The sequence below is a fragment of the Clupea harengus genome, chromosome 10, assembly GCF_900700415.2.
Source record: "Clupea harengus chromosome 10, Ch_v2.0.2, whole genome shotgun sequence".
Lineage (NCBI taxonomy): Eukaryota > Metazoa > Chordata > Actinopteri > Clupeiformes > Clupeidae > Clupea > Clupea harengus.
The window spans coordinates 6,011,278-6,038,777 of NC_045161.1; the positions used below are offsets into that span (position 1 = coordinate 6,011,278).

General features: G+C 47.8%; 1 protein-coding gene across 3 annotated transcripts in view; it reads right to left on the minus strand.

The window, feature by feature from the left end:
- The window catches only part of lrp8 (low density lipoprotein receptor-related protein 8, apolipoprotein e receptor), a 145,597-nt gene that overhangs the window by 50,185 nt on the left and 67,912 nt on the right, over positions 1-27,500 (minus strand). For all 3 annotated transcript variants that reach the window (XM_031575118.1, XM_031575117.2, XM_031575116.2), the window contains exons 3-4: positions 25,969-26,091; positions 9,632-9,760 (exon numbers count right to left, since the gene is read on the minus strand). In XM_031575118.1, the coding sequence (XP_031430978.1) occupies positions 9,632-9,760; positions 25,969-26,091 (252 nt within the window). The remainder of the gene's footprint in view (positions 1-9,631; positions 9,761-25,968; positions 26,092-27,500) is intronic.

Genomic DNA, 27,500 nt, shown 5'->3' on the forward strand with positions numbered 1-27,500 from the left:
GAGAGAGAGAGAGAGAGAGAGAGAGAGAGAGAGAGAGCGAGAGAGAAAAACACTTCCATCTGTAAACTGGCCCAGAGCAGTAGCATGTGACAATGCCAAACCACTGGTGCCTAATAACCTCAATTATTACATAAAGGCTGAGGCATTAACAGCCTCCTTAAACAGAACTAGCTGCTGGAAACTCATCAGAATTATACAGTTCCACCACCAGTGTTATACAGCGCTATTTGGTAAAAAAAATCATCCAGGTGATTGGATAATTGAGGCCTAATGCATGTGTGTGTACTTTTACATTCATGAGCCACTGTGTGCATATGTTTACAGAAGGTCTGGCCATATTTACACAAGATATACGCACAGTCATCAAGACTTGCTTAAATCAGAAGGAATTCGTGTTCACTTGTAGAAACCATAATGATCCATTACACTGGCCCTGATGCAAACTCTCTTTGCTAACTATGTGGTGCTGATATAATATAATAACATCATTTAGTCATTTAGCAGACGCTTTTATCCAAAGCGACTTACATATGTGAGACTTACAATGTATACACATTTTACATTTACACTGATGGCACGCTGCACATCAGGAGCAATTAAGGGGTTCAGTGTCTTGCTCAAGGACGCTTCGACAGGGAATCGAACTAGCAACCTTCTGATTACTAAATGACTTCTCTACCTCCTGTACCACTGTCGCCCCTCTCATGAGCTAAAAAACACACCTGAACCACCTTTGACAAGTTACACCGACTAGTAGTGCAATAACTCACCCTGCACAACAATAGGCACCGACCTTTGCTAACCTTCAGTAGCATCAGACATTTAGTATTTGCAGTGCATGAGACTGGCGCTCCACCTCTCCCCTCACGCCCATCCTCATTAGCATGGACGGCCCCGAGTCTGTGGACTGAAATGACGGCCCTATGACAACGCGCTCTACATTAATCCATCACAATTAACCAAGAGCCTTTTCAGCTGCAGATAGGCGGTCAGTCCACTTCACTCACCGTCAGTTATAGTGTGTGTATATATATACGTGTGTGTGTGTGTGTGTGTGTGTGTGTGTGTGTGTGTGTGTGTATGTGTGTGTGTGTGTGTGTAACAAATCCCTTCTGCCCTAAAAAAAAATATCATCTCTAATGTCTAATCTCAAGCATCTGTGCACACAGCGCCCTGCAGCGTGATTGGTGGCTTGTTTCATAAATAACTGCCAAACATGTCAGGCCTCCATGAGCCTCAAAGACAAGGTGCAGTCAATGGCTGGCTGGCAGCAGACCTCAGGCATACATCCCCATCCCATCAGACGAGCAGACTGCTAATGATGAGGAAACAGTGGTGGAGTCCTCAGCTTCTTCTTCCACAGGCATGTTCATGTTACCATGGCATTCAAGGAGTCCTTCAGACCTTGCTTACCCAGTATAAAGCCACAGATTTCACCTTCACCTACCACCGTCTGCTTCACTTACCATAGCACACACCAGGCAGACATTCAAGAGTTCAGAGGAGAAACATCTGAATTTGCAATACAAGCCATCGCAGCTTTGGTCTCACAGTCATGACTGACTTTAAAACACCACCAACCTTAGCAACACACACACATCCTTTTTCAACTGTACAAAAGAGTACAGGCTAGCAGCAGCATGACCTTCAATCAGGCACAACATCAGCTAATACTGTAGCTTTAGCGTGGCCCCTCATTACTGTCTCTCCTCCATTAGAGAGCCTCTCCCTGTCATCTCCCAACACCAGTCCAGACCCCAGGCCCACCACAGCAGGATGGCCACACACGCGCACGCACACGCACACACGCGCACGCACTACACACACACACACACACACACACACGCACGCACACGCACACACACACACACTTCCCAACTTTCTGCGCTGAGAGTACTTCACTCAGGGAAGAACAAGTAGCAGTTCCCGGGCTGCACATGTATAATTCAGCGTACAGACACGGACAATTAGTAGTCGTAATTAATGTTAAAAGCTCGTTCTGTGCCATTTTGGGCTGCCTCAGGGGGAAAGGGTTAGGAAGGAGGAGGAAGAAGGAGGAGGAGGAGGAAGAGGAGACGGAGGAAGAGAGGAGGGACAAAGAGAGGACGGGTACGAAGAGTACAGGGTTTTAAGAAGTGATATTTGCAGATGCATAATTCATAGCCTACCCTTGCTGGCTAATGTGTTGTGGAAGGTATTCAACTTGTCTCCAGCAAACTGCTGCAGAACATATGATGAAATAGATGGCTCTTTTTAAATGGTGCTGAGATCCACAGAATGGTGTGTGTGTGTGTGTGTGTGTGTGAATAAGTGAGCGAGTATGTGTGTGTGTGTGTGTGTGTGTGTGTGTGTGTGTGTGTGTGTGTGTGTGTGTGTGTGTGTGTGTGTGTGTGTGTGTGTGTGTGTGTGTGTGTGTGTGTGTGTGTGTGTGTGTGCATGCAAGAGCATGTGTGTGTGTGTGGGGGGGGGTGTTGGCCTGAATATGCTTCTGAGCACATGCTCTTGGACTCAGGAATGCATCACCATACAGCCAAACTATCACATATCCCATACTCATATTGATATTCATGCACTATCTGCAAATGTACAGCGCATTAATATTTATAAGTGACTGTATTCCGGTGTACAATGCAATGCATAGAGAGTGTAAATCGTTTCCCTGCGGTGGCAATTTCATGGCCGATATCGTCAGAGGCTGTTCCCTGTTATACTTAACCACACTCTCACATCACATTAGAAGCCGTATGCATTCCATCAACATCAGTTTCATATTTGATGTTATAGATCAGAGATCATAAGACATGGAGGTTATTAGAACTGCACAGCTAAGATAATAGCACAGCCTACCAGAGACATGGAGAGAGCCTCGTAAATCAATTACCTCTCGGGACTGAAATATCGTTTGTATATTCCAGTTCACCTCAGAAAGGCGAGAACCACCACTGTCAATTTAGCGCAAGGAAAGAAAGATGCCCTAATGAAAAAACGCGGCTCGTGTGAGCGTCATTATCGTGGAAGTATAACAGACAAAGCTGTCACCGAATCCATCTGTCACGATATGATCGGATATTTGAGCCGGAGGGATTAGCCTCTGTTGAAAATGATGACAAATTAAGAGATGCTGGCCTGGTTGTGTCAACAAGCGAGCTCAGGCTGGAAAGCCACTGTAAAGTGATCGGAGAGACAGAGTGATGGCTGACCAACAGCGGACAAACAGAGGTGATGCCGGTCCACATCGACTGAAGAGACCATTGATACCACACTCCACCTGTTTCATTGATTACCCCTTGGAGAAAGATAACAGAACTGTGGCTAACAGAAAAAAGGAAGGAGACAGAGACAGGGAGGCAAGAAGGAAAGAAAGAGAGGGCTGAGAAATATAATCCCCCCCCCCCGGGAATTATATATATTAAAAGCTGTTGTCCGTTAATGACATCATTTATCATTTATTCATTGTTCTGTGAGTAAAGAGAGAGAGAAGCTGACCAATAGATTGGTGAGGGGAAGTAGTATCACCACTCTTCCATGAGAATAACAGTTCCACACAGACAGGAAGAGAGAAGCACTATGTGAGAGTCATGGGTCCTGCCACGTACGGCCGGTTATCTTTTCTACGGTTTAAAAGGCCTGAATGGGGTTGTTGGTGCTGGGTATAGTGAAGAGCCCCATTCACAGAGAAAGCAGGCGATACGAGACGCTAAAATCCCCCCCCCTTCCAGCCAGACCAACCCTTCCCAGAGAATTAGAGAGCAGATTAGCTGCTCATAATTAAGGAGGAATTAAGCATGAACTGTGTGGAGTGGGGGCCAGGGCGGTGGGGCAGGCAGAGTGCCATCTCTCAGGGAGCGGCAAGGCAGCAGCGGCAAGGCAGCAGAGGCTCACCAGCCTCTGGCCAGGCAGCACGCTACAGAAATCACCCCTGGCAAAGACTGCCATGAGTCTGGAGGTAAAAAGCATTATTTCACAGGCCTTCTACAGCCCTGCTCTGCCATTTATGTGGATGTTGAAAATCCCTTATGTTACCGTAAGTAATGTCCATTAATCATTCATAAGAAGAAAAAAAAGTACTGCAGCAGCTCATGACGGATTATAAGTCGACAGTAAAACATCTAAAGTGTAACGGTAAACGTAGCTCAGTTGGCAGAGGATAGCGCCAGCGATTCCAAGGTCATGTTTTCATTTCCCAGGAAGCAAAAGCACTCATAATGTGAATGTGCCTCAGTGTGCCGAACAGCTGTTGCTTTTTTGATGGGATTTGGATTGAGGTGTTCGCTAGATTATGACTAAATATAAATATGAATGGTTCCACTGTTTCATTTACAAATAACAAATGTATGAAATGATTATATACATTGAGTAAAATCGTGTATCCAGTAAAATGCAAACAAACACGTGGTAACTATCAAACAATACGTGTTCTTGACATCATCCATAATGAGACGATTATTAGTGGTCATAGCAACAAGGTAAGAGGGCCATTCCTACATATGGTTCTAATCTATAGTATGTCTCTGTGTTTTCCATTCTGGTCACACCCTATGGTTCCCCAGTTCTTCCAGGCACACCCAAGACAGTAGGTTCTCTGTTTTTGTTATTAGTTCACAGAGTCGAGACCACATAAAGGGCAAGTATATGATACATAATATCTCCTACGAGGAAGCTACGAGGTGGTAAAATCAATAGATGTATAGGTCACACATCTATGGATACAACCGGAAATCAATAGTGCCTTTATGAATCTGATAGAGGCTAGAAGAACCCACTTTTTGACAGTGGATGTTGCATTCCTGTTGGGGCCTGATGGTGTAGTGTGCACACGTGTGTGTGTGTGTGTGTGTGTGTGTGTGCGCGTGCGTGTGAGTGTGCGTGTGCGTGTGCGTGTGCGTGTGTGTGTGTGCGCGCGCATTTGTGTGTGTAAGTACAAACAGTGTATGTCTCAAATGTTACTTTTTAAATGTATTCCACTGCAGACTACAGAATACATATCCTAAAAAGGAATGTTCTAATGTTAGATTACTCAAGGTGAGTAACTGGAGAACACGAGACGTCACCTAATGGGATACACTTCTTTTCCGACGTGCGTTCCTGAAAACTTTGTCCAACCAACGCCTGACTCTACCCCAGAGCACAGCCTCCTCGTACATATGGCCGTGCACAGCATGCACTCGTCCCCTCACTGACCTGAAGCACATCCATGTAGACAGTGAGGCAAAGGAAGGTGACGCCTTGTGTCTTGTGTCTCTTTCAGTCGAAGCACTTCAACGTCACCTTATGGGATGTGTATAGTATACCGTCGTCGTGCTTCAGTGGATATTGCCACGGATTTGTACACGGTGGCAACCTGGTTCATAATTAGACCACCGATGACCCAGCAATCTCAATTGCGACTCTCGACTGTCCCATCAAGAGGCCAACAATAGGAAACAACTCGTTAGGTTGTTGTGTGCAGAACGCCTCTCCATATGGCCCACGGTGCTGCCATACTCCGAGTGGACCCCACCAGAACCCTGCTGGAGGAGCCCAACGCCAGACATATTGCTTCAACAGACCAGTGTGATCATCTCTGCTTCGACGGAGCACAGCCCAGGGCCTGCGGTCCAACACATACAAACAGTGTAGTTTAGTGTAACGACACACAGGCCTCACTGGGCACAGAGTCTAGTGCCTCTGCTCTTCCTCGGTAGAGATAGGAGGAACAACAATAGCGGCCAACTCAATAATCCGAGATATAAAATCGGAGGTAATTATCTTTGGCTGATAAAACAGGTTGGGATGCAAAAATCACTTTGGAATCCCCTACGGCAAACTGCATACAGTGTCATTAACTGATAGCACAGTTTAAATCACCAGCGTGTTTCACTGAGGTCAGGGCCAATAACAGAGCTGTCTTTAGCGAGAGCATCTTTAAACTTATGTTTGCCAGGGGCTCAAAAAGGCACACTGGTAAGGATCTCCAAAACTAGCACCAAATCCCAAGGCGTAACTGTGAGAGAGTGAGGTGGTCTCAGCCTACAGTGAGTGGCCAGCTAATGGGATCCAGGGGCTACACCGCTACAACCAGCATGACACGTGGAAATAGCTGCTAAAAACACTTTGAGTGTAGAAGCAAAACTCCCTTGAGCAGACCAACATTGCAAAAATGTCAAATTCGTTTCAACAGAACATGTAGGCGGGTCCTGTTTCCTAGTATCACACCACTTTGCAAACTCTCACCACTTCAGTGAATGGAGGGGCTGTGTTGACAGTGCTCTCGAACTCTGAATAGCTTCAACAACCGACGGGGACAAATATATCGGTCCAGCGCAATCCCCCCTGGCACTTCATATAGGCTACCGTGGCCATATTGTCTGTTCTGACTAGTATGTGAGAACTCTTCAGTAGTGGTAAGAAGTGTTTCACCACATCTAAATATGTTGAAGTGTCTCCATGGCGATGGCATAAGAGCTCTCAACCAGCAACAACACAACCAGGCGCATCTTCATTGCTCTCGAGTCCAGACAGACCCAGAAAGTTTGGCTGTTGGCTGGGGAGCAGAGAGCCCTTGCTCCAGTTCACCTTCAGACCAAGCTGTTGTAGGTGGGATATAGTGAGGAGTCTCCTATGACTAGCCAGTCGTAATTTAATATGCGCTTTGTAAAGGTTCTCGGGGCTAGAGATTGGCCAAACGTAAGAATCCAAAATTCATATACTTTGTCCTTGAAAGCAAATCTCAGAAACCTCTTGTGGCGTGGAGCGATCAGGACATGGAAGTGAGCCTATTTCAGATCGATAGTGAAAAAACAATCGTTAATGACGAAATATTCGAAATGGGAGCTTTTTCAAAGCATCTGTTCAGGTCTTTTCAGATCTACAATAGGCCTCATTTATATATCTCACTGACCTGTGGGTCAAGGGAGCTGGGGTGTGTGTGTGTGTGTGCTGCATATATTGAACAGGGGGGCAGGCTGTTTGTTTACAGGTACAGTGAGGCCGCACACTTTCTTTAGTGGGGGGCCTTCAACAGCCAGACTGCTCGGAGAGGTTCTCCTCTATGGAGCTGAAGGTCTGTGGCACACCCCTCCTGCGAGGCCTCGCCTGTCAGGAGCCAGACTGACCTCGCTCCGCCTGTGAGTGCCCGGCGCAGTGGGCAAACAAGTTATTGTATAAAATAACATTTTAAACGTTTTTTTTTTTTATTTACTGAGTAAATTGTCCTGTTTTACTTAGTAACGTTGCGGAATATATGGTACAAGTTTGTGTTGACTGCATGGAAAAGAGGAATAATCTATTACAAATGATATAAGAACCCGGCAAGAGCCAGGTCATACTGAGTAAATGGTACTGAGTAAAAGGTCAAAACAGCTGCAAGACAGTACCCAGTATTTAAGAAGATGTGCCGTGACCCTAGAAGTCATTACCAGGTAAGTACCAGGTAAATAAAAATAAAAACCTTCATAAATGGGTGTAGCCACAAACAATAACTATATAAATAAAAGTAACGCATTGGAAAGTACTGTTCATTTCTAGATAGTGCATAATTGAACTTGATGATCTGACCACATCAAGTTTACCGGTCAAGATTTTGCAATTTATATCTAACCCAGTTGTTATTTCCACTCTCCAAATATGGACTCTATGAGACGGCACATTACCATGAGTGAGACCCTTCTGATTCAGTGTCCGCCGTCTAATAATCAGAATGTTCTGCCAGCCAGGCAGGCCTTTACAGTGTGGCAGTGAAAGGAGATTCTTTAAAATATGGTGATCTCTATGTGCCTATTATGTTACTTTCAAGCTTCTCAGTTTGCTAGAGAGCATAGCTCACACTTTCATAACCTCCCTAAAATGTCCATAATAGACTCACTTTTGGAAGTTCCTTTCTATTTGAAAGGCTTTAGAGCACATACAGAACTGCCAACTGTTAACTGCCAATATTAAATTAGACAGGATCCAAACTAGTTGGGAAGAAGAACCCTAAATATAAGTTTCAAAGGGAGTATGGACTGAAGCTCTAAAAAGAGTGAACAATAGAACCTCCTATGCACGATTAGGTTTCATTCAATTCAAGGTTTGGCATTGAGGCATTTAAGTAGGTCTAAGATATCCTCATTCTAACAGGCGTGTTAGATGTCACGTACATGGAGCTGACTTAACACACCGGCTCTGGTCATGTCATACAGTAAACTGGCAGGGTACTGCTCCACTATATTTGATATAATGTCTGAAGTTGTTAGTGACTTCAAAAGCATGTGCTGTAATCACTACATGTGGTGTTCCACCTGTGAATACTGACTGGACACGAGAACAACTCAACATCATAGCATTTGACTGGACACGGGAACAACTCAACATCATAGCATTTGACTGGACACAAGAACAACTCAACATCATAGCATTTGACTGGACACAAGAACAACTCAACATCATAGCATTTGACTGGACACGGGAACAACTCAACATCATAGCATTTGACTGGACACAAGAACAACTCAACATCATAGCATTTGACTGGACACGGGAACAACTCAACATCATAGCATTTGACTGGACACGAGAACAACTCAACATCATAGCATTTGACTGGACACGGGAACAACTCAACATCATAGCATTTGCATCTTTGCTAGCCCTAGAACCCCCCCACCCCCTTACCCCACCTCATCCCCCTACTGCAGCACAATGGCTACAAGACCTACTGTATCAAGCTTCATGCATCATGTATGTTTCTAATCTGTGCGTTTCTATAAAAGGTGTGCAGGGACCTGGTGGATGACATCACTGAGCATTGACTGTGTGGCAGGGCTTTATGGGAAACGCTGGTTTATGGAAATATTTGTATTTGAGAGTGAAAAGCCTACTCATGACGATTTAACAAGTAATCCCTTCCAGGGATCAATGTAACTGTATAGCGATAACCAACCATACAATTTTCAACTGTCTCTGAATACAGGTACTCGTTTCATGTATTCTAGATACATTAAATATTCCATTACCCCCCCAACACTGAGTACAAAGAGCTGGCCTACTTCCCCACAGGAAAAGAGAACTGTCTTCCACAGTGTCATTTAAACTGATCAAGGCAGTCGTGTGTGACATAACATCTTAGAGCACTCTACACACTAACGGCCTCTTCTGCAGTTCAGGGAAAGAAATGTGCTAAAAATACAGCGGCCTCTTATTTCATGATATTCTTGGTTATTTTTATGTCTGTTGCTTTCCCCTTCACTATCTTGTAACCTCTTCTCTCTCCTTTCCTACCTGTCTGTCAGTTTCTGTATCTCTATTTCTCTATTTTACCTCGTTTCTCTCTATTTGTCTATCTTTGTCTATTTTCCTTTATTCTCACCCCCACCCAGCCGTCGTGTTTATGCTGAGCTATGCAGAGACCCACCTGCAGCGCACTGCTCCTCATCAGCGCTGTTCTCACAGTCTCTCCCTCTCCCTCCCTCTCCCTCCCTCTCTCTCTCTCTCTCTCTCCCTCTCTCTCTCCCTCTCTCTCTCTCTCTCTCTCCCTCCCTCTCTCTCCCTTTCTCTCCCTCCCTCTCTCTCTCCCTCCCTCTCTCTCCCTTTCTCTCCCTCCCTCTCTCTCCCTCTCTCTCTCCCTCTCTCTCTCCGTCGACCGTGGGTTCAGCTGAGCTATGCAGAGACCCACCTGCAGCGCACTGCTCCTCGTCGGCGCCGTTCTCACAGTCTCTCTCGCCGTCGCAGCGCCAAGACAGAGACACACACTTATTACTGGAGCCCCCGCAGTCGAACTTCTCAGGCGGACATGTCTCCCGACCTGAGAGAGAGAGAGAGAGAGAGAGAGAAAGGCTTTTTAATGAAACAGCTTGGTAGGGGTTAACACCTGGTACACTGTGAGTGTGCACAGTTAGCTGCACACAAAAGCGTCATAGAAAGAGACACGCTCACAAACACACACAAATATACAGCTATATATGCACAAACATGCACACACACAGCCACACACAGCCACGCATCAGAGTCAGCTAAAAATCTCATTATTGCCTGGGAGACTGCTTGTTTGATGTGTGCACAAAAAAACAGATGTACATTTAGCCAACATTCTGTACAAAATAATACAAATACAGACAGGGACACACACACACACACACACACACACACCCTCAAAATACCCCCCCCCCCCCCCCCCCCATCCCCAAAATCCATCTGAGCTGACTCAGGGGAACTTTCTCCCAGATTACATTCCACTCCATGTCAAATGCAACTCCATCAATTAAACATTTCCCACTGCCACTGCTTTGGCAAGGGGCCCGCAAATCAATCGAGCCACACGCTTTTTTTCCTTTAAAATATTTTTTTTTTCCTTTTCTTTTCTTTCACCCCCTCTTTCTTTTCCTTTCATTTTCTTTCTCGGTGAAGTGCTATAAGCTCGCATGAGGAACTTCTCATTTCGTCGCTGCTGGGTGAAGGTTTCTTTTTTGTGGGGAGGGGGGAGTGGTGTGTGTGTGGTGTGTGTGTGTGTGTGTGGGGGGCGGGGGGGGGGGGTCTTTTCAACTCCTTGGCACACGGCAGCACACTGAAGCTGAGCTTTTGTTGCCCTGAGTCGCTCCTATACTCGATCTGCAGCATTCATTTTCACATGAACACGAATTATTTTCTTTCACCCTCCGGAAGAATGGCTCTCTCTCTCGGGGTGAAAGGGAGCCGGAGACAAAGGGAGCCCAGCCTTGCTATACAGTATGTGGGTGGCGTAGCCGCAGACCTGCTCTCTGTTGACCGGTTGCCTCTATCGCTACAAAACACCACCAATGTGGGCCCTGGAGTAGGGGTGGAAAGAGGTGTGGGGTCAGCCTGATGTGTAGAGGATAAGATGGATCACATACACACAATATGCAGGGGAGACAATAGATAGTAAGCTTACATGTGTGTGTGTGTGTGTGTGTGTGTGTGTGTGTGTGTGTGTGTGTGTGTGTGTGTGTGTGTGTGTGTGTGTGTGCGTGGATATGTATGTGCGAGCGAAGCATAAAGTATGTATATATTGTAAGTGTGTGTGTGTGTGTGTGTGTGTGTGTGTGTGTGTGTGTGTGTGTGTGTGTGCGTGTGTGTGTGTGTGTGTGTGTGTGTATTGGTGCTATCGGAGCAGGGTGTACTGTATGTCGGAGTGAGCTGAGATACTGCAGTCTCCTGGTGAAGATGCACCTTCTTATCTCCTGCTCAACATGGCCGTCTCCAGAGGGAGCGTTCTCTCCTTGGCACCTCCCTCCTCTGCGCCTCCTCTGCACCAGCCTCCTCTCTCTGCTCCTCCTCTCCCTACTCCTCCTTCATCCCTCTTTTTGTCTTTTTTCTACCATCTGGTCACCCTATCTCCCTCCATTTTAATATCTAATCATTTTCTTTCAATTCACTCTCACAGCAGCTAAACGGAACTGCTTCTGTAGCACACACACACACACACACACACACACACACACACACACACACACACACACACACACACACACACACACACACACACCTATGTTCCCAAGTCCACAAAATAGCTTGCTTTTTTCTTGCTTTTGTCCGTGATGGTTGGACAGCAGACAGTGCTGCCTGTCTGTAATTGGGAGGACGGGTTCTTGGGCTGGAGAGAGGAATGGAACGACACAGGGCTCCGGTGCCTAATGACAGCAGTGACCAGACACAACCAGGCAGCCAGATGGGACATTTTCACAGCCATCAGTGAGAAAAGCCCGGCATCTGTCATCCCCCAGTCGGCCTGAGCCGCTACTACACACACACACACACACACACACACACACAAACACACACACACACACACACACAGAGAGAGACACACACACACACACACACACACACACAGAGACACACACACACACAGAGACACACACAGAGACACACACACACACACACACACTCACACACGGCTCCCCACGCTGCAGGTGCTGGGCCTTTATGAGTGTGCCTGGCTCGCTCGAACGGCCCTGGGATTATCATATTTATCTAATAATGTAAATCAGCGTCATTGCTGAACTGATGAAATGTAGTTTAAAAGGCGCCGGAAATGGAATTTTCCAGAGATGCACACGGATAACGCAGAGGAGGAGTAATCATTACGCTTCCCCCTTGGAGAGAGAAGAATTAGATTAGGGGGTGCCGCTTTGAATTACTTTACGTTATCAGAGTTCAGTGAAGTTTATATTTATGTACCGATGAGGGCAGTGAAACATAACTGTGTGTGTGTGTGTGTGTGTGTGTGTGTCTGTGTGTGTGTGTCTTTGTGCGTGTGTGCGTGGGTGGGTGTGGGTGTCTAAGCACAACTGTATGCTCCTTATAAAGTTACACCAGAGGGTCAAACTCTTTTGAATCATGTCCTGTAGGCTCAAAGACAATGCTGCATTGTGGAACTCGGGATATTTCAGAGCAAACTGCACAGCACTTGTACATCCTTCGACGGCACTACAAGGTTAACAGCCAATGTGTTGTGTTAATGCTGCTCGACTGGACGCAGAAAAGGTAATAGGCCCAGTGACGGAGCTGCATGGTGGGACTGTTCTGGTGACTTGCAATGAAGGTAGTTCGACTCTGTGGCAGAGCATCGTGGACTCCCCTGGGAAAATACATGCAGTCATTTGGGGCTTGCGATGGCAGTTGGAGAGGGGAGACTGGGTTGGCAGGCTCTGAGTGGCACAGTGGACGCAGGCCTCCGCTCTGAGTGGCACAGTGGGCGCAGGCCTCTGCTCTGAGTGGCACAGTGGGCGCAGGCCTCCGCTCGGCCACCTCTGTGTTCTCCACAGGGGCTGCTCTGAGAGCAGGCAGAATGCCTGGCCCTCGCACACACACACACACACACACACACTCACACACACACACACACACACACACACGCCTCCAATGCCAGAAAACACTCACAGAGCTCTGAGGCTCACACACTCACACATCACACGCACAGACATAGACACGCACACACACACACACACACACACACACACACACACACACACACACACATACACACACACAGACGCACACACAGGAGGCTCATTGCTTAGCGCAGAGAAACAAAGCTATAAAAACCACAGCCTTTGCAAGAACCATCATCAGAATGATCATTACTATGATATATCTCTCTCTCTCACACACACACATAAAAACACGAACACAAACACAAACACACACACACACACTTAAACAACTTGGACTCTCTCACTCTACTTGGCCGACAGAAGCACCATCACGCACGTCTCCACCCAAGCAGCGTGTAAAGAATGAATATTTGATATCCTCTCCCAGCCCAGACGCGAGAGCGGCCAACTAACCCAGCACACGGCCCTAATAAAACAACGCAGACTCTGGGGGGGGAAAACGGGAAACTTCTGCCTTCTCCAGGTCACTGACCCAAACACAGGCACCTCTGGATCCAGGAGAGGGACCTGGCGGTTGATCCCGAGGTTAAGCATCTAAAACTGATCTGTTGACATCATTCCCTTATACTGCATGCATAAAACGCTGGCCAATAAAAATGGCTAACAAGCGCTCGAGGGAGCATTGTGAGACCCTAATAAATGCTGGGTTTATGGCTGATGTTCATCACGGGCCGTGCAGACAGCAGAGCGGCTGGCCAGGGTGAGTCTCAGGGCTCTCAGGAGGAGTGGCGGGCTTTGTCTGGCCTCGGAGTCTCCGTGTCCGTGTCCGTGCCAGCCAGAGAGGTTATTTATACACATGGCTGAGTGTGTGTGTGTGTGTGTGTTTGTGTGTGTGTGTGTGTGTGATGGAATTAATTACATCACAAATGTGTGTCTAGTTGGGTGCTTATGCATTTGTGAGTGTGTGTGCGTGCGAAGGCATGTATTAAAAACTACATTCAGGTATATGCATGTCTCTGTGTGTTTGTGTGGAAATTAATTATGTCTTGAGTGTGTCTGCGTGCCTGCATTTGTGTTTGTCTAGGTCTGTGTGTGTGTGTGTGTGTGTGTGTGTGTGTGTGTGTGGGTGTGTGTGTGTGTGTGTGTATCTGCTCATGTGATCCCATTAGTAGAGAGAGAGAGAAAGGAAGATAGGGAGGGAGCAGGACAAGGAGAGAGAGAAAGAGGGCGAGAGAAAAAGCGAGAGAGAGAGAGGGAGAGAGAGAGAAAGGGAGAGAGAGGGAGGGAGAGGGAGAGAGAAAGAGAGGGAGAGAGAGGGAGAGAGAGGGAGAGAGAGAGAGAGAGAGAGAGAGAGAAACACTCTGGCATTCCTTCCACGTTCCTCTGGGGCGGCAGCCATGATAAGACTGGAGAGGCTGTCCGTACAGTATGTTAATGTCCTTGTGATTAACTGCCTGCCTAATTCCATTTCACCAAAGTGGGGGTGGGGTTGGGGGTGGAGGAGGAGGAGGAGGAAGAGGGGGCTGCGGAATGGAAAAGACGCCACATTTCATGGCCTTCCCTCCATGTATTAAAAAAACACTGGTGAACCTGATTGATTCGGATACCTCATAACCCACGAGGCTAATGTAAAGGTAATAAATGTGCTGGCAAAGGCCTTCTAGGTGCATTATACATGTGGGGGGGGGGGGGGACGATGGCAAAGCAATGAGGGGTCTAACTCACTGCCGTGCCGCTGTAACGACACTAACACTGGCTGCGTGTGTGATTACACTGCTCTGAATTATTATAGGTGGCCCGGTCCTCCTTGGAGTCACTACGCCATCACACTGAAGAATGATTATTCAGCAGGTCAGGTGAGGAAAACATGCTCGTGCAAGAAGTGAAAGGTGAAAAACTGTGTGCGCATGTGTTTATGTAAAATGTATAAGTAGAGACATCTATATGAAGTATTTCATGGGAAGGAGTGGGCGATGTGTGGGTCTGTGAGTTTTCCAGGCATTTCCCCAGTCTAAGAGCGTCCCTTTGATGTGGATGCTGCTTCCTCATCCCGCCACCTGTGCCTCTGGCTCTCAGGTGGGGGGGGAAAAGTCATTCTTTGAAGTCCGCAGAGCCGCAGTGACCTGCTCTCACACACACACGCACAGAGACACACACGCACAGAGACACACACGCACAGAGACACACACGCACAAAGACACACACGCGCGCGCGCGCACACACACACACACACAGAGACACACACACACACACACATAGACACACACACACAGAGACACACACACACACACACATAGACACACACACACAGATACACACACACACACACACACACACACACACACACACACAGAGACACACACACACACACACACACACACAGGCTCTACCCACTCCGGACTGGACACAGATGCCAACCTGCAACAGCTCCCCGCCTCCCCTGGCCATCAGCGCTCTCGTCTGCTGTTCACCTGTTTTAGCCAGCTCAGCTCATCACTCCATCACTGCCCCCCCCCCCCCATGTACACACTCACTCTGCCCAGGGTCTAGTCCTTACCTAGCCTTGTCTGGCATTCAGTCAATGGGAGTCTGAAGAGCTGAAATGTCTTGATTAACCTGAGGCAGCTGGACTCCCCTTTTAAAACCTCAGCCCCACTGAACAAGAAACAGTTTTTCGTTTAGTCAGTGTGGAGGGAAAAAAGCAAAACACGAAAAAGGACCCTGAATTGGGGACCTGAAGTGGAGCAATTTTATGAGTATGCTCACAATGGCCTTTTCTTAAAAAAAACAGGCTCATTATTCAAGGCGACTCTCAATTGCTCCTGAGTGCTCAGCCAGACGCACACAATGATTCACCTTCAGTATCATCTAGATGCACCTGAGACAATGAGTCAGGGTAACGCATCGCCCACCATTTGGAGAGAGAGGGGGAGACACAGAGAGAGTGAGAGTGAGAGAGAGAGGAAGATATATATATATATATAGAGAGAGAGAGAGAGAGAGAAGGAGGGACAGAGAGAGACAGTGAAACATAATTAACTGCTAGTTCATTTAGAAGAGTTTGTTTACCCTTAGGGATATGCAGGGAAAGTTTTGGCTCAATGGCATCTCATCAATTATATATCAATTAATAAATAGAAGATCAGCTCAGAATGACAATAATTCGAGGGAACCTTCGGCCAGAGTGGAGAGGTAAACGTGATATCTACGAGCACCATAAACTTTACCACACCAGGAGTCTGGGCCGTAAAGTTAGGGCCAGAGTGCTCATTCGCAATCAATAAAACACAATCAACTCAACACAATCAACTGAACACGGCAGATCAGGTCATCACAGCATGCTGAAGAGAGGAGGACGGAGAGGGACGAGAGTAGAGATAGAGAGAAAGAGACGCCATTTATTCCTCTTTGTTTTTGTTTCCCTCGACTATGTCTACTGCATGTCAATGCTGTGTCTGACGTGGGCTTCGCTTTGGCAGCGTGAAGCTGTGAGGCTTTTAAAACTTGAAGAAAAAAAACTGTAAAACTTGAAATTTTAGAAAGATTTGAAACGAGACTGAAAAGAATGACACAGACAAAGACAAATGCGTGACAGCCACAGCGGGGAGAACAAAAGCGAAGGGAACAATGAAGGCATCATTAAACAGACGAGGCAGTGTGGAGGAAGCCCGATGTTATCGTTTTAACCATCACATAATCAGCAGAAACAACAAGAGAAGGAACAACAAGGAGTGGAGGAGACAAACAAATATATAAAGGGCGGCTGAAGAGGAACCAAAAAGAGAGGATCCATTAAAAAAAAATTAAAACAAATAAAGACCAGGTCATCTTTTGGCAGAACATCAAATTGACAAATTCCCAAATTTAGTTTTTCTTTTATAAATTGGACATGGGGAAAGAGGGAGAAAGCAAAACAAAGACAGATGTGTGTGTGAGAGAGAGAGAGAGAGAGAGAGAGAGATAGCGCTGCTAGGGAAGGATAATGAGAAAACAAAAGAAAGAGATCTACACTGAGAGAGAATGAGACCTAATGTATGTGGGAAAGGAGAAAGAAAGAGAGAGAGACAAGGAGAGAGAGAGAGAGAAAGATAGAGAGAGAGAAGGAGAGCGTGTCTCTCAGGCCCGCATGGTGGAGGGGTGTGTCAGAAGGCTACAGCGAGTGTGTCATCAGACGATGAGGTGAAATCACACAAATACTCCACTAAAGCACGACAGGCTGAGCTAGATCCACTGCTTCATTAGCCTACAGAACCTTCCCCCCGCAACGCACGCACATACACACACACACACACACACACACACACACACACACACACACACACGCAATCATAAATCTGCCCAGAAGCACGACGAGGAAGCACACTGACATTTGTTTACCCGCAGGGAAAGACACGGGTGAGAGAGCGAGCACGAGACACAGACAGAGAAAGAGAGAGACAAAAAAAGAGAAAAGAGAGAGAGAGAGAGAGGGATAGAAAAGGTTGAGGTCAGATTCAGGTCACTGTCAGAGGAATATCAATGAGGGGGGGATCTGGAATTGGGGATGGGGAATTGGGGCTTCTATTCACCTGAGGGCTGTCCTACTGACACAGTCAAACACACACACACGCACACACACACACACACACACACACACACACACACGCGCACACACACACCCACAAGAACAGTCAGACAAACAAGCCCTCCCGAGACCCACCCAAAATGCCTTGCACGCACACACACACACACACACACACACACACACACACACACACTAACTCTGTGATATCCAGGGCACACACATGACAGGAATCCTATACGGTGCCAGTCAATAGGCTCAGGCATGCCTTAATTACACATCCCCTTGGTAACTTGCACGTCTCCATAGGTTTGCCATGGCAAGCAGCCCCTGACGGTGGACGTGAACCTAATTGTGGTAAAATCGCATTCTTAAACCACGCTGCTTTAGTTAATGTGGCTAAGTGGAACGGATGTGGAATGTGGTTGGGAATATGTATGTGACGGCGACACAATTACTTCCACCTAATGCTTCTTTTAATGGAATAAAACCGACAACGTTTCGAGACGAACTGTAATTATGCAGACACTGCCTGCAGACGTATTCAAAATCTACGTAATATATGGCCATAAATTGATTGAATTGAATTGAGAAAAGAAAAATAAGTTATTAAATGCTTTTTGCCATGTAAATAATAGTTATGCGTTCTCAAATGCAAAAATGCTCCATTAAAACACTGTACAGACGTGTGGATAAAACAGGCCCTTTTGTGCAAACCATTCATTTTAATGCAGAACAGCCGATTCAATTCAATTTCTTCTCCATTTTGCCTTTCATTATACTTTACCCCTTCTTAACCAACTAGACCAGGCATTCTTTAGGGGTTGCTTGTCTGTCTTCATTGTGTCTTTTCTATTCTGCTCTCATCTTCTATCAGTCTCCACCCACATACGTCCACACACATAATGAAGTCATGAGTGACGTTCAGATGGAAAGAAATGACAGCATCATGCCTCAGACGGAGAGACCGATATGAGAGCCTTTTTATGTCATTAAGAACGCTGTGTGTGGTAAGAATTCATATCATATCAAAGTGGGCCTCGTTTATTTAAGGCGACGTGTTTCGCAAGTTTGCGGGCGATTTTGAATAGTTGCCTTCATCTTCTGTTTGTAAACAGATGATCAGGCCTCGTTAACGTCCAGCCCCTGTCACTCATCTTCACAGCAGACTAGACAGATGCCACACTTCTCTGCCACACGAAAGAAAAAAACGCCACGAAAACCGGCGGTCATCGAGCCTCCGGCGAGGCGAGCTCTTCAGTTTCAGCCCAGTGGAGGAGCTACTTACTCATCAGCCACTGAGGAGGATCAAAAAGGAAAGGAAGCTTCACCAGTCACTGCACTCGCAGGCTGGCACACTGAGCATGGTGCATTATGGGAGGGCATGGAAGACCCCCCCACAAGGAATCTCCAGGTGTTTTTGTTCTCAGGTCGTTGAGATTCGTTAAAAAGCCATTTTCTCAGCGTGTTTCTGTTGTGCTGTGGCAGCGGTGCCCCTGCCTTGCTTTGCCCACCCACATGCACGGAGATTGGGCAATCCGGCATGTTTGCACGAGTGCCTGCGCCCCCCCGCACACGCGGCCGAGCAGAATGGGGATCCCCATGGCCCTGTTTTTCTGCTCCATGTGCTATGCGCTCCCGAGGAGGAAAGTGGAGCGTGAAGCAGCAGAAGGGAGAGAGAGGGGGGGTGGGGGAGGTGTGAGAGGAGCTTCCTTTGCTCCAGACACAAAGAAAAACAAGAGAAAAGGGAGAGAGAGAGAGAGAGAGAGAGAGACAGACAGACAGACAGACAGCGCACGCAAGAGAGAGCACCTCCACCTAGTGATTTCTGAATGGGTTCTAAACACAAGAGAGCAGACAAACTGTCTGTGAAAGGCGTGTGCTTGTCTGTGTGTGTGTGTGTGTGTGTGTGTGTGTGTGTGTGTGTGTGTGTACGTTGGCGTGTCTGTGTTTGTGTGTCCTCCTGGTGAATCCGGCTTGATGCTACTACAGCTAGAGTAATCTGAGAACACAGAAGTCTGATTGATTTTCATAGCGTGCCTTGTCTCGCACATTCAATTAAAATATGGGGGGAGGGGGCAATGGAGGCAAGCTGTGATTTGATATTGACTAATTTGTCCCAATCCCCCCGTCCTGTGATATCTTAATGCTGGGAGTTAAGCCCTGTTGTCTGCTCTTTGAAGATCTTCTGAGGGAGGCTTGACATGCAACTCGCCACGCATTTAACCAGGATGAGCAGCTATCTTTTTTTTTTTTAAACTCCCACTAATTCGTTACATGAGTTTGTGAAGCGCTTTCACGCCTCTCTCCTTCAACGCAGACAATCCAATTTATGACAGGGACTGAAGCTCTCTCATGACGACTTTGGCTGCTAATTAAGGTTGTGTGTGATTAGTGACGTCTTCTGAAAGACTAATGCCAGGAGCTGGAGTGCCAAGAAAGGGCAAGAGAGACAAGAGATAGAGAGAGAGAGAGGAGAGAGGAGAGAGGAGATAAAAAAAGACAAATAAAGAATGGGAACTCGATATTGTTAAGTGGAAAAGTTCACTATAGGATCACACTGCAGATGGTGGAGCAGAAAGGAGGTGACTATTTTGAATGGAGGGCGAGTCGCCTCGCCATGTCTCCATGTCTCCATGTCACTTAAAGGGGAGAGTTAAAGTCACTTAAAGGAGAGAGTTAAAGTCTCCCCAACATTTCGGGGGCCATTATAGCAAGGAGATCCAGCCTGAGAATGGGGGAAGAGATTCAGCACGTACGCCCACTCTCTCATCGATGTGAATTTGCCACTTCCCCGGGAACACCTGCTTTTAGTGGATTGCGGTGATGTAGTGGCACCAGCCACTGGGTTTTAATGAGGCACCTGGTCCGTGGAGGCAGAAACTTCTAGACTACACAAAAGTGATGCTCCGAAAGTACTTTGCATTCAGCTCAAATTAGAGCATCATTGGCATGTGCTAGACAGGCTCCCCTGCTTCGAGGAAAGAGGCTATCAGTAAGCAACAGCTGAAAAAGTGTTCTCAATCTGCTATCAGCGTGCCTCATCTTGGGGTCCGCATACATCTAAACTGTGTCCTTGAGAAAGTCTTTTAAGCAGCTGTCCACCTAGTCAGGCGATATGAGAAGCCTCTGGCATGAATACCAATGTAAACCAAGAAAATTATCCCTTATCTTTGTACTAGCTCATAGTTTGCGTGTGCCTATGTATGCGTGTGTGTCTGTGTGTGTGTGTGTGTGTGTGTGTGTGCATCGGTGCGTCCATGCATGCATTAGAAGGCATGTATTGCTCCTCTACAGCGGTGTGTGTAATATGTAGGGCTGGCAGAAGCCGACCCCTGAGAGCTCCCTGATGAAGGATCAATGTTAGGCTGTGGGGCTCTGGGCTCGCTAATGATGCGTAAAAACGGCACTGATGGAAACACTGTAGTCTGCTTACGTGAGGGGGAGAATGTTCGTGTGCATGACAGCCACGCTCGGCTGAGGATTTTGTGTTGCTACGCCGACAGTTACGTTTCACTTGGGGAGAGACAATAGAATAGTCTAGACGTTGCTGAGGTGTAGCTTTCAGTCCACAGTGTTTGCTAGGCAAGGCAGTGAAAGCAAACTTCGGTGTATCTTATATCCCATTTCCTTTGAACGTCTGGAAGTCATATTTAACATTCGCAGGTGAAATTATACACGAGCTCTTACCACACACACACCTCCCAACACTATCCTAAATGAAATGACAATCAAATCATGAAGAACTGTGGAAGATTAAATCACAATATTCAGAGCCAATGGTGATGATGGTGAACTGAAAGAGAATGAGGTGTGTGAGAGAAGTAATGAGAAGCTGTGCCTCAGAACCCCAGCCATAGCCTGGCTCCAGGTTGACTCCCTTCTCATATTCAAGGTCTTTGTCACAACAGCTCTTCTTCTAATTGGCTGAATTCTCTCATTCACACTCATGCTTCAATTCGACTCGGCTAGCTTGTGTCAAACAAAACAAAAAGCTAAAGGAAAAAAACGCAAAGGAAATACAATTCCTTGCTCTCCCTACTGTGGCAAGGATGTGGCGCTCACAACGTGGACACAGCAGATGGGCTCTAGAACTTTGATCCGAACAGAACCGAATGGAACCAGTGAACAGAACCTGCTCAAACAGCCAAACAGCCAGTCAGACTGCACAGCTGCCTCAGCACTTGGATGACCAGAGAGGGCAGTGAAAGGTGTGCATGTGGTGTGGGGGGAGAGAAGAGGGGAGGAGAGGGGGGAGGAGGGGCAGCCGTGGGTCACCAGTTGGCCTGAGAGCACTGCCTGGGCTCGGTCACATGGGAAATCACTGGAAGAACTGCCACTTGGAGCATGAAATTGAAGCTGTCCGCCGCATCTGACTGAATCCTTCCCTGATATTCAAAATAATTAACCAGTGAAAACCAGCTCCACCGCACTATAATAGGCTCAGGCTTTTGTCTCCCGGCGCAGTCCAGCGGATAAGGTGCAAGGTCAGCCTCTGACGCACACATACAGAGGATGAGCCAAGGCCAACTGCATTGGCTTTCAGTCATTTTCTCACCTCTCCACAATGAAATAGGCCCATTTTTTTCAAGAGGCTATCTGAAATGAATTTGATTGGGCATGACTCAGGGAAAAGTTTGAAGTGTGGCATGTGTCAAGTTTTCAAGCTTTTCCTGCGTCGCGCTTGTGTTTCGGCGAAGACAGCGTGGGCTGGAAGTAATCGGCTGTCAGAAAGAGCCTCTTGAATGTGGCGGCCGTGGCGGCGGCGGTGACCAAAACTGTAAACCAGACGACGTGGAGTGGAGAGCGAGTTCTTGTGTGCGGAACATGAAGTGCTCTCCTGGTTGGCACGGCTGTCTGCATCCAGCCAAATTGCCCCTCACCACCGACTAATCCAGCAAGCCCTTGTGGACTCAGTCGGCCAGAGTGACACACACGTGGATCGATAAAAGTCAACCCAGACGGGCAGTCTGCCCTCTGCGCTCGTAAATGCCTCAAAAGCCCCCCAAATGGCTCCGTGCTGTTATGGCCCACACCAGAGCTCAGCTCTTCCAGAAGGAGAGAGCATTAGGAAGAGTCTAGCAAGAAAGGACCATCAATGATGGAAGAAGCCCTATCCTCGGAAAACAGTTGACTAAAGCACCGGAGATGATCGATATTCTCTGAGACGCCTGGTCCATCGTACCGACACACTGGGCTGGTGGAGGCCACTTCACCTTTCTAAGTTAATTCAAAACTTCTCGCTCTTTTCTCACTCTTGTCTCGTTTCGCTTAAAATTTTTGTAATTACCAAAAACTCTTGGCAAGATGTCTGGAGGGCCTCGGCTTAATCTGATTGTGCTGATCTCCTGCGCCAAACCCATTGATTCCTTTCATGGGAAATCAATCCAATCAGTTGCATTATTTAGCTGTCCACGGGATCAGCGGCTTGAGACAGGCTTGTTTCGGAGGGTAGCGGGAAGTGAAGGTAGAATGTTAATTGCAAACTAATCAAGCCAGTGCACAAGGAAAGAGCCCAGGCAGCGAGCAGATGAAGCCTCAGATACATGCCCAGAGACATGCTCGATTGATCTGGAGTTAAAGTTTGTGGACTACTCATCCGTTGACCGACCTCCTGAGTATGGAGAACTGAATAAAATGAAAGGTTAGATAAGATCAGGTAAAGGAGGTGTCGATTTGCACCAAGACATCGTTGGTATTCATCATTCTGATTTGAATGTGAAGGTTTTGAACTTGAGGGTGATGCTGAAAGGCGATTCCATATCGTCTACTCAGAGATGTTTAATCTTTAATCACAGTATGTATGCGCAATTAAGGCCAAATGTAGCCCAGTGGCATTATGCTCTAAAGACCCATTTACCCCCGCAAATGCAGACCCAGTAATAATCTGATCCATTATTACCTTAAAACCCACAAGGGGGGGGGCATATCTGGCACTAGCCCCCGCTCCATAAGCGGAGATATTAGCATCGACTCCACCACCTAATCTTTGAGCAGCTGGTCAGTAATGCCAGAGCCCTATGTCTGACCCATCTGTTGCCAACAGGATGACAGGGTTGTAAGGGGGCTTGCCTGTCCCATCCACTGACACAGACACAGGTCAAACAGGAAGCGTGCCACCTGATATTGCCAACATCCTCTCTGATTAATCGCAGGGCATTCGCCATTTCCATTTTTCATAATTACACCAGCGGGTGATTCGCATGGGGATCGGAGTGAAATAAGCACGCGGCTCGTGTTCACACGCTGCTGTTTATTACTTTTTAATGCAACTATAATGACTTTCCCGGCCACAGCCATTGATCAAGACATCGGCAGCGCGGCGGGGAGCGCTGAACCGACCTCATTTTTCACCATCACTCACCAGACAGAGCTCGAGCGCTGCCGCAGTTTTCTTACCCGTGCGGCTGTGGTTAAGCACACCAGAAAGCGAGACGACAGACCAGGGCTTGATCTGCTGCAGAGAGAGACGTCACCTCGGACTTGACTTGTAGGAGAGCGTCCAGGCGTTTTAGAAACGTACTTAATACGAGGGTAGGATGAATACAGAGGCAACAATTACGCACCGTCTTGACAAAATAGTGCCTGTGAAGCAGGTTTCTCGACTCTGCTTCCTCATAGCAGAAAGCTTCAACTCAGAGCTACAGTAAATAGTCTTCAGCAGTGGTTGGATCACATGTGGCTCCGAAAGACCCTCCATTAACGACAAGACAGAAACAACCCCGGAGTGACCTTGCGGCTATTACCACCGCACTCAATCTAGGTACCCGCCGTGACCTCTGAAAATGGACCGTACAAGGCGACGGACCGGTCTCCCCTGGCTCTCTCGCACTCTCAGCTGGCCTGTTCACTCGTACCGTGCAGGTCAGTCTGATGGAGGCCACTGGCTACAGCTGAAAGCAATTTTCTAAAGCAATCTAGCAGTGAAACCTGGTCTCTGAAATAAAGGCTTAGGTCTGGCTGCGGCAAGCCAGTGCCCAGTGACCTTGTTGTCCACTTGGTGGAATGTGATTTGTTGTGTGTGCACATATGTGTGTGTGTGCATGTGTGTGTGTGTGCTGTGGGGGGGGCACAAGTGACAGCGTCTGGGCATGCATGTTTATGTCTGTATATGTGTGTATCCCAGTACACGCGTGTGCTTGTGTGTGTCGTGTCTGCGCCACGTCAAGATCAATACGCGTCTGCTTAGATCTCCGATCCAGGGAGCACTCAGTGCCACTGCACGCTTGATCAGCCCTCATCCCTGAACCTGGGACCAGACAGAAACGGCCTTTTTTGCAGGAATGGAGGGGGGGGCGTTGAGAACATTGACCCCTGCTGGGACCCACACCCTGACCCCCTTGGGGAAGAATCTGAACCCATTCCATCTGGCCTCTGAGCTCCATCTCTACTGAGCCCACAGGCCAGGGCCACTCATTCTCAATCCAGCCAAACGCTCTCTGTGGTGGGAACGACGGCTCAAGACTCAGGTCTCCCACCGCTGCATACAGCTTCTGAGAGTAACAAGCCTGTTCTAGAACAGAAAAAAAAGCCTTCTCAATTATGTCAGTCTGGGAAGAGAAGTGCCCCCCCCCACCCCTCCTCTCTCTCCCCAAAGCGTGGGAAGTTGAGCGTGGAGGTGCATAAAAGGTTGCGGAGGTGAGTAAGTGCAGGCTCAGGCTCAGGCTCGGAGGCACCGCTGTTTGTTTGTTTATCCGCTGCGGAATTCTTCTTGCCTGTGAATAAAAGAGATGGCTTCCTCTGATGGGAAGATTTGCTCTCAAATCTCTTATTCCCTCGCCCCCAGACTTAGACAGAGAGAGAGAAAAGGACAGAGGCAGAGAGAGGAGAGAGAGAGAGAGAGAGAGAGAAAGAGACGGAGGGAGAGAGAGTGAGAGGAAGAGACGGAGGTGGAGAGAAGACGCAGTGCCAAGAGAAAAGTGGCCAAAACATCTAAAGCGCCCTCGGTGCACCGACGTCAAAGTTGACAGGCTAAAGGTTGACGAGCGCAACTGTCGACACGCGGGCATCGCTTCCACTCGGGGGGGAAAGGCAAACACATCGGCTCCGCCAATTAGTGGGGCACACACACACTCTGCTCACGCACCGCCCTCAAGCAGGGGCCAGAGCCCTGGATGACTGATGGTGGCAGTGCCCTGGCCAGTAAATGAGCCCCGTGTGTGGCTCTCTGTGAGGGCAGGGTGGGCGGGAGGTGCAGTGCCACCTCAGGGCTGCTGGAGGTGGGGAGGGGGTGAGCAGAAAAGGCCCCAGCCGTGAGCCATATAAGCCTTCTCCTCTGATCTCATAAGACGTCCACTAAGCAGCACAGAGGGATGTTTCAGACCCACACACACACTCTGTATCTGCCTATTAACTCCTCTTTCACATACACACACACACACACACACACACACACTGTATCTGCCTATTAACTCCTCTTTCACATACACACACACACACACACATACATACTGTACAAACTCGCATGCACATAGGTACACACACAACACATATACACAGACACAGAGAGGCAGACACAAACACACACACACACACACACACACACACACACACACACACACACACACACTTCACAGTAAATCCTCAAATGTCTCTTACTGCAGGTGGCATCTGCTTCATCAGACCCGTCGGGACACTCCGGCTCCCCGTCACACCTCCAGCGCGCTGGAACACACTGGCCGTTCTTACACGCAAAGTCAGTCGTCGCACACGTCTTCCTTGCTGCTCAGAAGAAAGGATGTGAGAGAGAGAGAGAGAGAGAGAGAGAGAGAGAACAGAAGAGAGGAGACAGGTGTAAATGCAGGTGTGGACACTCTACCTGAACATGTCCTTCAAAAAGAGAGATGGCTCATGTACATTTATGTACGTCTTACAGAGCGAGAGAGCGAGTGATAAAAAGAGAGAGCAAGAGAGCGAGAGCAAGAGAGAGAGAGAGAGAGAGAGAGAGAGAGAGAGAGAGAGAGAGAGAGAGAGAGTTTACGCTTGAGTAAGTGTGCACTAGTACTGACCAAAGCACACATAGAGGAAGCACAGATAGGTCCCTTCGGCGCCCTACTCATGCACACAGAGCATATCCCATACTGTCACAGATACAGGAACACAGGCTTCTGTCCTCAGCCTGTTCTGCCTGCCTTCTCTCAGTGTGCCATACACCAGGCAAAACGACAGCACTTAAGAGCGGCAAGACAACCACGCCTCAGCGGAGGGCGAGAGAGAGAGAGAGAGAGAAGGGGAAAAGCTTTAAAAGCTTTTCTTTCTGCTCTCTCTCTCTCTCTCTCTCTCAGGCTTCAGATGAATTCATACTGTATATCTACTAGGGGGAGAAGAGTGTGTGTGTGTGTGTGTGTGTGTGTGTGTGTGTGTGTGTGTGTGTGTGTGTGTGTGTTGTGTGTGTGTGTGTGTGTGTGTGTGTGCGTGAGGGGGATGGGAAGAGGATGACAAAGTGAGCCTTAACTGGCCTCCTTTTCCCCTACATTAAGTCTTTTGTCTCAGCGCTGCCGTGCCCTGCAGTCAGCACCAGCCTCAAATGTGGGTTAGCGGCAGACCAGAGCAACACAGAGAAGAGCAGAGTAGAGCAGAGCAGAACAGAGCAGAGCAGAGTAGAGTAGAACAGAGCAGAGTAGAGTAGAGTAGAGTAGAGCAGAGCAGAGTAGAGTAGAGTAGAGTAGAGCAGAGCAGAGCAGAGCAGATCAGATCAGAGCAGAGCAACGCAGAGCAGAGCAGAGCAGAGCAGAGCAGAGCAGAGCTGAACTGAGTCCTTCTCTGAGCGAGGAAGCTAGTTAGCGCTGCCGTTCAGGCACTTGACCGGCGACAGCAGCACACAGGGCTTCACCGAGCTGCATCTGAACAATGTCCCCCTCGGGAAACATTACCCAGGAATGCACACACTTTAAGATTGTCTATAAACTCTACCTGTGTAAGAGGGAGGTCTTTCCGTGTGTGTGTGTGTGTGTGTGTATATCATGTAAGTGTACATGTGTGTATTTGTCTCTGTGTGTGTGTGTGTGTGTGTGTGTGTGTGTTATGAAGAAGTCTGACACCTCTCAGCGGCTGCGATAAAGAATGCTCGAGGTGAAAGCGTCCAGGACATTTGTGGCCGTTTGACAGACAGGCAGCAGGCTCATAAATAG